This window comes from Pecten maximus, chromosome 19, assembly GCF_902652985.1.
Source record: "Pecten maximus chromosome 19, xPecMax1.1, whole genome shotgun sequence".
NCBI classification, from domain to species: domain Eukaryota; kingdom Metazoa; phylum Mollusca; class Bivalvia; order Pectinida; family Pectinidae; genus Pecten; species Pecten maximus.
The window spans coordinates 1415560-1427324 of NC_047033.1; the positions used below are offsets into that span (position 1 = coordinate 1415560).

Below are 11765 nucleotides of genomic sequence, written 5' to 3' on the forward strand. Positions count from 1 at the left end.
GGTTGTCTGTGATTTCTGTTTGTGGCAGTGTCAGCGTTTTTTGTTTGTGACATCTGAGGTTGTCTGTGATTTTTGTGAGGTCTGTGATTTTTGTGAGGTTATCAGTGATTTTTGTTTGTGATGGTGATCACAATGGCGACAGTGATGTCCACACAAGAGGTTTCCGTGCGATAACTTCAACTTCACGCAGACCTTTCTTACCAAAAGTGCTCGCATTGCATTGATTTTCAGGACTTCACGGTCAAAAACCAATGTCATGGTTACTGGAAAATTAGTTTCCGTGCCAAATTAACTCAAGTTTCCTTAAGTTGATCAAGCTCAAACTTCATACAGACCTTCCTTAGTAAGAAGCATGCTTGGGATTGCATTTCAGGTCCGGAGGTTAAAGGTCATGGTCACTATTACTTAAAAAGAAAAATGTGTTTCGATGTGACAATTGTCATAGATGTACATTATCTGTCTAGAATTTAAAATGTTTGATGAGCTTCAAAAAAGTCTCAAGTTACTCTAATCGCCTTTTGTCCATTGTCGTCCTTTCGCAAAAAATTAACCTTTTTTGACATCTTCTCAATATCAATGACCAAGAGGGCCAGGGAAGTGATATTGGGCCTATAGCATGCTGGGGTGAAGGCTATCAAGATTGTTCGAATTAATGACATTGACCTCAAATTCAAGGTCACAGGAATTGAATCTGCCAAAATATATCAAAACCAATGGGCATCTTGTTGACGTTTTATGTGGTTTTTGTTTGTGACATCTGTAATTTCTGTCTGTAACATCTATGTTTTTATTTGACAGCTTGACAAAGAAGAAGAGGACAGTGATTTTGAGGATGAAGATGATCCAGATTTTTACCAGCAGGCTCACATGCCGGTGTAGACACTGATGTCAAATCAAACGATGTCTCCAAGCTGATGTCGGCCCTCATTGTAGGAAGTATCACCAATGTCGAAACTATAACACTGCTGTCAAACATTCTCTGAAATTCATTCAAATATCAAATATTCCAAGATTCCTGTGGAACAGCTGGTCGTTTTGATCTTTATCTATGATGCTAGATAGTAGTGGGAATTCATCTTTTTTAATTAATGATTTTCACTACTATTAGTTATAAAAATCATTTGAGAAGTTGTCAAGTTTCATCAAAATATACCTAGGATTCTCATCATCAGAGTCACCATCGATTTTTACTTCTGAGCATTTTAACTTGTCAAATTTTCCTCATTGTAATGTTAAACTCATCACACAAACATTGAATTCCATCAAAATGATCTCATCGACAAATATCAGCAATTAGATCATGAAATATCAAAAATTTAAAGAATTTTTTATATGTGTACATCGGTCAGTATTAGGCTTAAAAGAATTTAAAATTGTTGCCGCCCGCGGTAATTGTATTTTTGTTACATTTTGATACTTGTTATGCATCTTTTCCATCAGAAAATTTAACAGCTTGAATTCAATTGCTGAAATCTAACTTTTTTTCCCTTTTTTTTTTCTTTATAATTATGTTTTGAAGTCCAGCTTTTGCAAATAAATTCTGGGTTCACAGAGGAGCATTATTATGCAAAGTTGTTAATATAAGTTAATTATATGGAATGAAATTCTTATATAATTTAATGATGTTATGATTATTTTGTAAATATGTTTTGATCACCAAGTCAATAATAGCCTAGCTTGTTATAGTAGATCTCTATGAGAACTCTAATTTATCTTATACAAAAAGATACATATGAAAGACTTAGTCATGGATCTATACAATATTAGGGTTGTATATTACATGCTACAGTAGCAGGTGCCTGTTTTGTTTATGTGGATGGAAAAGCTTGAGGAATGGATTCCAGATTTAAAACCTGTTACCAATTTTATATATTTACAATCTCTTTCTTTAAACTGTAAGTTAAAGACAATAGAAGTTCAGATGATTAAGATTTTAAATGTTGCTGACAGCACAATTTTTGAATCCGATGACTATATGGGAGATCAGCTCTAAAGTGCGTATATTATGTAACAGAACTGCTAGTTGACAGTTTAGAGTGCTGATTTGCTATGATAGTTATTTTCTTTTATGAAAAACCTATCTGAAAATGAAGCTGGAAGTTAATTGTTTCTTTATTAACATCAACTGATGATTAATTAGGTCCTCAGCTCTAAATTATCAGGGGAGATAATTAAATGTTACCTACTGATGACCAGCTCTCTAGTGACATTGTACACTGTAATCAGGTTGTATCAGATTATACAGAGTTATTAACAAGCTTCTGAGGACGTAGAATTCTGTAATTCAATATTTATTTCCTGTATAATAGAAATAGATTTGTATTTCTCACAAAGATCCATACAGCTCATAGCTGGTCATTTTTCCAAACACAAAACCAGTATCTAAAGATTTCCGAGCCCACTCCTCTAGCTGAAGGGAGTATCCATCAAAATCAATAACCAGCATTTATATATATAGGTCTCCGTGTCCACTTGCGTAATTGTTAAGGGGATATCTATCCAAATCTGAAACCATTATTTATATGAAGATCTTGGCGTCCACTGGCACAATAAGTGGGTGTGTCTGTCCAAATCTGAAACCAGCATTTATATAAAGGTCTTGGCATCCACTCGCACAATAAGTGGGTGTGTCTGTCCAAATCTGAAACCAGCATTTATATAAAGATCTTGGCGTCCACTCGCACAACAAGTGGGCATGTCTGTCCATATGTAAACAGCATTTATCACTGGGTATATTATCTGAATCATTAAATCTGGAATCACCATTTAGATCCATCCACATAAACTAGACTCACTGTATTGTGTAGTAAATTCTAATCACACTGTAAATACACAATTTTATAAAATGTTCACGATTCAACTTGTTATTTGTTTTATATAGTTATATAGGTTTACACTGAGAAATGGCATAACATTGTGTATTCCTGGTCTTTTGTGAAAATTTTTATTTCTACTTCATTCATAGTATTGTGTGAGTTTAATTACATGAATCATATCTTCTATGTTCAATTGATCATATATCAAGTTTGTAGATTACAAATTACAAACTAATTACTTTCCCAATTTCCAATTTTATGATTTAATTGAGACTTCCAGTGAATTCTTGTTGTCTTAATTTCCCTCCGGAATTTATTTCCTCGTCACTTAAATCTTTAAATTATTGTGCAGAACAGATTTAAATCTCGCAGCCGACCAATATTGGTCAACATATCATTCTGTTCTAGACATTTCAAGATTTTCTCATTTGGAAAGTCTTTAAGAATTTCATGAGTAAGATGTCTCATAATCAGTGAGGAATTATTTTTCAATTAATATTCTGCTGAAAACTGCTTGACAAAGAGACATGAGATAGAAAATCAGGAAATTACCCAGTGAGAATGAGCTCATACTACATTTCTTTTCTTTATTTTTTATTTTTTTTTTTTGAGGTTTTTGTTTTTATTTTGGTTTTTTTTTCAGTCCATGTTAAAAAAAAAAAAAGAGCAACACAAAAAAATGCTCCCTTTACAAAATTGACTTAATTTCCACTTTAGAGATCAGATATCAACAGCAGCTCCTAGCCTCCTGATTTGTTCTGTACATTGGGTTTTGTATCTGCATTGTCCCGTTATATTTTATTATAATTATCATCGAGTGATTTCTAGTAGAGCAGTTAAAATGCACATTTCAAATTTTTGAAATCCTTCAAAAAATTTCTTGTGTTTATACTTGAACCATTTGTTGTCTCCATCATTACGAAGGCCATATTGTTTATATGAAGAATTTTTTATCAATTTTGTACAAAGTGTTATAACAATAAAGTGTGACTTTTATGTATTTTGAGGTAAAAAAGCATTATCTAATTTCATTATTGTTTATCAATGTCACAAAAAACATGAACATGTATATAGCCATTTCATCAAAACATGAACATGTATAAATGAAGAGGTAGAAGGGACCAAATATTGTAGACGTCTGTTTGATACAATTAAGGCCTGGAAAAGAGACTTTTTTGTTAGATTCCTTAATGTAGAGTGTAAAGTAAACAGCTTTTGCTAGTTCATTGTGTATTAGAATACCAGAGTCGGTATGAACAAAAGTCTAGCTGGACTCATTTATTATAGTATATTCCTAAATCTTCACCATTTTGTTTCATGCCTTTAAATATTTCTTTTATTTCACAAATGCCAGCCCTTCATTTTCATTTTTGTCAGACTTAACAAAACATTCTTCTTAATTGATTCAGTGTTTATGAATTAAACCACATCAATCTTAAATAAAATCTGTCTCTTAAAGACTTAAAAGCATGAAGCGTACTGGGAAATGCTGAAAAAAATGTTATTCCATAACTGATCTCAACCAGTTCATCGCTGTATAGCCATGTAGCTTATGTATATTTGTGTGCAATTTTAATACAACTAAATATGTATAATATATATATAAAGGGGAAATAACTCTCTACATTGTTTTTATCATTTTATCCTCTCCACTCTCCACATTTTGCCAGTAATATTCACATATTGTGTGTTGAACTCATTCAACCAAATCAACACAAAGTTTATGTCGGAAACAAAATGTTCCCTGAATGTATTATAGGGTAAGTTAATTCTGTCTAGTAACAGTTGTCCACAGAGGATTATATATAGGTCTCTCGCTTCTCATTGATGTTCAATAACCCTAGCTGAGAGTTAATCAACTCTTAATGCAACAAAAACACAATTTTAAAACTTTCAAATTAAGAAAATATCACAAAATAGAAATATAAACAAATTTTGGATATGAAAAGTCTTGGCGATAAAATCTGTAAGTAAAATGGCCTGCTGTAGCAAAGTCTATTAAGGAAATTTCTTAAATAGCCACAAACTTAAATGTTACAGCTACAACCCTATAAGTAATAAGTAGTATGTGACAGAAATTGGGACATTATAATTGATTGGGTTTTAACACAAGACACTGTACATATTACCATAATTATTCAGCAATAAGCCTGCCTGGTAATAAGCTCAACCATGCCTTTTGCAGTTAACTTGCTTCAATAAATCTAATCCCTATGTTAAGTCAATTAAGTTGATGTTTTGGTCGTCTTGGCTTATTACAGGAAAATAACGCTAAATTGTGGCTAGCTTCTGTAGGATTTCTAAAATGTTTGTTTTAAAACAAGAATGGTGCTCATATATGTATATAATGTATGTAAATGTAAGTGTGTCAGCTGTTCTATTTATAGAATATTTGACAGGGTACACATGGAGGTATATGTTCTTTCATTTTACGTTTTGTTATAACTAACATGACCTTGTCCTTGTCTTACTAACTGTTAAGTTATATGATTTATATATTAAAAAGAGGATTTTTTTTCTATATATTTTTATCTCGTCGTCACTTATAATTTCAGTAAATGTGTATCATAATATTATTGGGGAGGTAGTGTACTAATTTAAGTACAGGTATGAATATTTTTTTACATACCTGAGATTTTACATTGGGGAGGTAATGTATTCATACAACTTTGCATTTGTTCACACATTCAATATTTTACCAATCAGTACAATAGAATTTTAACAAATTTTTCTTGTTTCTTTTGTACTGCTTTTTCAAATCAAAGTTATTCCACAGTTTACAGGAATATATGAACCAATACACAGAATACAAACTGTAAATAATTTAATGTTTTCACAAAATAAGTGATAAGACATACCATATTTGTCAGACAATAAGCTCAGGTCTGGTAATAAGCCCTCCCATATCAATAACACTTCTCTAGCTATGTCAACAAATGTTTCATTTTCCTTCAATGAGCCCATCCCTTCTTATAGAGTTTATGAGTTGGCCAAGGTATATATACCTCACTTATACGTCCCACTGTCCTGGGACAAGGATTTACAAAAATGTGGACCTACACGGGCTGACCCTTGGGCCCTCAGGAATGATAAACATTAAATGTACATATGTTGGTGACCCTGGGGATCACTTATATGCGAGATGACTGGCAAAGTCTATAAATAGACCTTTGTAGGTGGGGTGACCCTTGGGGTCGTATAAATATGAGGTGACCTGGCAAAGGCTATAAATAGACCTATATAGGTGGGGTGACCCTGGGGGTCGTATAAATACAAGGTGACCTGGCACAGGCTATAAATAGACCTGTATCGGTGGGATGACCCCAGGGAAGGATAATACATAGTCCCAGGAAGCTATAAACACTGAAGAGTTCCAATTGCAGTTCCTAATGTTGAAATTCCTGCGTGAACAGAGCAGGCCTGCGGGGAGTACAACAGTAGATAATGGTTCTGTAGTTAGTCCCCTGGGCTACTGACAGGATACATATGGTGCTCAGAGGATAAACGATGAAGATCTTTGTACACTTTAGCAGTATGGGTACAAATTAAACAGAGTAAAGGGTTTCTATACAAATCAAGCCAGTAATTCTAGTTTGTGCTATTACCAAAATAGGTGTGTTCAACATACAGTGGGAAATGCAGAAGGAACCCTATTTGCTTTTTAATAGCCATGGTTCTTTTAAAGATGTGATAGTGAGTAGTCAAAATATATTTTGTAAGTTTGTTATTCTTTAATTTGTTTTACCTTGAAAGTAAATTGGACTGTTTATCTTTTATGATAAATCTTCATAAGCCACAAGGTTAAAGGTATAAAGTGTTACTTCCTCACAATATTTTAATATGTTAAGAAGTAATACAGAGTTTGTTATGTAGATATATGATACTGATATTTTGCATGAACATTTTTCTGAGGTCAAACATCATTACTGTGAAGTCAAATTGGTTATTAATTAACATTTTTTTCCCATCAAATTATGACATGTTTTGGAGTATTGCCAAAGATTTGCATTGAGCACAATTTCCATTAAAAACACTACTGGGAGTATACAAAGTCGATGTTAGCGTTATTATAGACGCTGTATAGACATGTTACCCAGGTACAGTACAATGTTATGCTCCCTTTCAGCCCGAAACAATACTTCAATATTCTGAAGTAAAATATGACGGCCATCAAATGTTACATGTTCTAGTCTGCAGTCTTTGACAAGTAGAACAAATGTGATGTGTTATTTTTTTTTTTTTTTTTTAATCATTTTAATATATTGCATGTTATGTATGTAAAGCTTGATGCTTTATAATTTCCTTACTTTTTGTAGCTGTACATCTGTTTTGTTATGTTTTTCGTGAACATAAATGTTTGAAAATGTTTTTAATTTCGTAAAAACTGAGTTAAAACACAGATGTATACTCACTGTTTCCTGATACCAGGACGTTTGTGAGAAAACTTGTGATAAACAAATACAACTAGGGTACAGAAGACCTACAGCATTTAGCTGATTTGGTATCAATTCTGACAACGAACTAAAAATACACAATGATAATTATAAGTACAAAATGATTAATTAGTATATAATTAGATGTATAAATAAATGGTAGTTATGAACTAATTGTCATGATAATATGTAATTTAATTATACATATGAAGTATTAATTTGTGTGACATATTAATTGGTCAAGAGAACATGTCAATCTGATTAAAATACAGATCCTAATACTATCGTGTTAATCAGATTTGAGAACATGTATACAGGGTACAGATATTGACTATATCCTGTCACTGTCTGTTACAGAGTTTGTACAGGGTACAGATATTGACTATATTCTGTCACTTTCTGTCTGTTACAGAGTTTGTACAGGGTACAGATATTGACTATATCCTGTCACTTTCTGTTACAGAGTTTGTACAGGGTACAGATATTGACTATATTCTGTCACTTTCTGTCTGTTACAGAGTTTGTACAGGGTACAGATATTGACTATATTCTGTCACTTTCTGTCTGTTACAGAGTTTGTACAGGGTACAGATATTGACTATATCCTGTCACTGTCTGTTACAGAGTTTGTACAGGGTACAGATATTGTCTATATCCTGTCACTTCCTGTAACAGAGTTTGTACAGGGTACAGATATTGACTATATCCTGTCACTGTCTGTTACAGAGTTTGTACAGGGTACAGATATTGACTATATCCTGTCACTTTCTGTCTGTTACAGAGTTTGTACAGGGTACAGATATTGACTATATCCTGTCACTTTCTGTCTGTTACAGAGTTTGTACAGGGTACAGATATTGACTATATCCTGTCACTTTTCTGTCTGTTACAGAGTTTGTACAGGGTACAGATATTGACTATGTCCTGTCACTTTCTGTCTGTTACAGAGTTTGTACATCAGGTACAGACATTGACTGTATCCTGTCACTTTCTGTCTGTTACAGAGTTTGTACATCAGGTACAGATATTGACTATATCCTGTCACTGTCTGTTACAGAGTTTGTACAGGGTACAGATATTGACTATATCCTGTCACTGTCTGTCTGTTACAGAGTTTGTACATCAGGTACAGATATTGACTATATCCTGTCACTTTCTGTTACAGAGTTTGTACAGGGTACAGATATTGTCTATATCCTGTCACTGTCTGTTACAGAGTTTGTACAGGGTACAGATATTGACTATATCCTGTCACTGTCTGTTACAGAGTTTGTACAGGGTACAGATATTGACTATATCCTGTCACTTTCTGCCCATTCCAGACTATCACTATTTTTTTGCTCATATTTTACCAAGATTTTTATTTTTTATTTCTACCTGATTATAAAAAGGTAGGATGTCTCAAAAAACTTGTGTTCTCACTTAAAATTGTTTATTTTATTATCAGGGTTAGCAATAATATGGAAAGGCCAACAGCAGTTTTATAACTGTTAAATTGGCAAGGGTATATTGAAGTTTATATTACAATACATAATATTAGTGTATACGTACTGTATCCAGTCAGAACTCACAGAAAAGATTATCTTAATCTACAGTGAAGCCTGTCTAATCTGACCCCTGAGTATCCCTACATACTGTCTAATCTGACCCCTGAGTATTCTAACATCCTGTCTAATCTGACCCCTGAGTATTCCAACATCCTCTCTAATCTGACCCCTGAGTATTCCAACATACTGTCTAATCTGACCCCTGAGTATTCCAACATACTGTCTAATCTGACCCCTGAGTATTCCAACATACTGTCTAATCTGACCCCTGCGTATTCCAACATACTGTCTAATCTGACCCCTGCGTATTCCAACATCCTGTCTATTCTGATCACTGAGTATTCCAACACCCTCTCAGTAACATTATATCCCGATTTACAAATTTCAAGGAAACATATTTAATCACACTTTGGAATCCATCAAGCCCTGTAATAAATCCATGCCTGGTGTCAAACTCACGATTGTCAAAACGTTTCAATAAAAAAAAAAATTCAAAAAAAAATTTAAATCATTGCCCTGTAATAAGCCCGCTCCTGACTTTTCATCTGATATTTAAAAGAGTTGGCCCAATGGGTTTACTGTATGTGGAAGGCCTGCTAGGCCAGTCAAAACACTAAAACTGAGAATGTGTTGGAAACACTGTCAAATAGACATGTGATACAAATACTGTATCAATGGTTCATGTGTGTTTGATACTGTGTGATACAAATACTGTATCAATGGTTCATAAGTGTTTGATACTGTGAGCTACTTCACCAAAAATGTTGACAGTGATAAACTACAGATGTTTATACACTGACCAAAGAAACATGTGAAACTTTTACTACAAGATTTATGTTGACATGTGAAGATGTTATTTAATTTCATTACAACTAAAGTTGTAAGCTGATTTAGTTGACAGGACATATAATACAAGTTAGCTATAGTATTAAAAGTGTAGGTATAGCGAGGTACCTATAGCCTAAAGGGTATTGTCGATATAATGTAGATCTTACTCAGCCTGTATGGAAATGCTTGCCAGGGATTTATTGTTACTTATTGTCGATATAATGTAGATCTTACTCAGCCTGTATGGAAATGCTTGCCAGGGATTTATTGTACTATATATTATATATTATCAATTTTTATTATTTCCATTGTAAATGTTTGTTTCCCTATTATACAATATATTTATCAGTCACCATGGTGTTTTATTGTAGGGCGTTACAACAGGTCACATGTACCTCTTATTTCTTAAAGCCAAAGTCGTGTTATCAAGAAATGGTTTGACTTAGTAATTGAAATTGATCAATTTTAATGTTTACGAACATTAACTGTATAGACAGGACTTGATCATCTTTTTTCTAAAATCAGCATTAACATTCCTCCAAAGCAAGGTTTTGTTTAAAATTCAAAAAATGAGATGCCTCCAAAGCAAGGTTTTGTTTAAAATTGAAATTCTTGTGAATTTTATTCAATAGTTACTTTAAAATAAAAAAAAATATGAAAATATCAGATACCGGTGTACTAGTCAGAGATTTCTAATTAACTGACAGATGATGATATGATTTCAGAACTTACAGATTAATCTTATAGCAACTCTCAACTGGAAATATCTTTTTCTGGAATTGCGGCTCACAATTACAAATATATATATTCCTATTGTATTTCTTGCATAGAGGACACTGCATCATTTTTTATGTATTCAAGCATATGTAGATTTTGAAGTACAATGCTAATTCCACCAATTATTATAATCATGCTATTCAATATTATTGTTAGCTTTATATCAGATAGATTTTAATGTATTTTGTGTTTGGTGTGTGATATCTAGTGTTTGAGATTTTTACCTAATATAAGTTTGTATAGGTGTTGAGGGGAAAACTCCTTCAGAAATATTATATAATTTATTACTCAATATCATTATGGTTGGAAGTTTTATCTATATTTATCCTCATTGTTTTGTTTGATTTTATATTCTCATTTAGTATTCCTGCTAAAAGTTTTTCTTATCAAAGAATTTGTTAAGACGTCAAAGTGGGGTACATAACTTGGTAAAAAGACACATTTAATTAATTCAAAGGGATAAAGACTTGTGTGAAGTTTACTATGTAAACTTCTGTTGTTTATCTAAGGAATTAATAAGTATATATGTAAATTTCACTGAGAGACATTATAAAGAATAGTTGAATCTGTAAATTTTCAGTGGGAGATATACGTAAGGAATAGTTGAATCTGTAAATTTTCAGTGGGAGATATAGGAATATGTGTGTGCATGTGTGCCATGTAGTTAGCCCTTTAAGCTGACGTAACGCCATTTTGCCATTCCAACCAACGTTGTTGTAGCCTTTAGATTGACATGCTTGTTATGGCCAAAACTGACCAATGTATATCAGCCAGTGTTAGATGGCAAGTAAAAGCTGATGGTTTAAAATATCTTGTTTGTGTTTTTTATCAGGTCACCTGAGACAAAGTCTCAGTTGACCTATTGCAATGGCCTTTTGTCCAGTGTCGTGTGGTGTGCGCCGTCCATCCGTCCGTCGTAAACAATTTACATTTGCGACTTCTTCTCCAAAACCGCTGGACCGAATTCAATGAAATTTGGTATGAAGTTTTCATGGCCAAAGGTCAACCAAAATTGTGAATTATATGGTACCAACCCTCCAGGGGACTGAGGGGCGAGGTCAAAAAAGGTCAAATTAACTAAAATTTAAAAAAATGTTTTTCTCAACTCCCAGATATGGTAGAATAAAATACTCTTCACAGATAGAAAGGTATTAAGGTCCTTTACCAAAATTGTAAATTACATGACCCTGGGGTGTCATGTTTTTCACTGGGGAGGGGGTAAAGTCATATAGCTTATATAGAGAAATCACATTTTTGAGCATTATTTGTTCCATTGGAAATAATACAAACTTGGTTAGAATTATCAGTATGGGATGCCTGTTGTAAACTACATGAGTATTGGCACTGACTGACCCCCAGGGACT

At 33.2% G+C, this 11765-nt stretch overlaps 1 protein-coding gene across 1 annotated transcript in view; it reads left to right on the forward strand.

The window, feature by feature from the left end:
* Nucleotides 1-9274, forward strand: part of LOC117317249 (band 3 anion transport protein-like) — a 71129-nt gene extending 61855 nt beyond the window's left edge. The window contains 1 exon segment of the mRNA XM_033871979.1: nt 799-9274. Within this exon segment, the coding sequence (XP_033727870.1) occupies nt 799-879 (81 nt within the window). The 3' untranslated portion in view covers nt 880-9274.
* The last annotated feature ends 2491 nt before the right edge of the window (nt 9275-11765 follow it).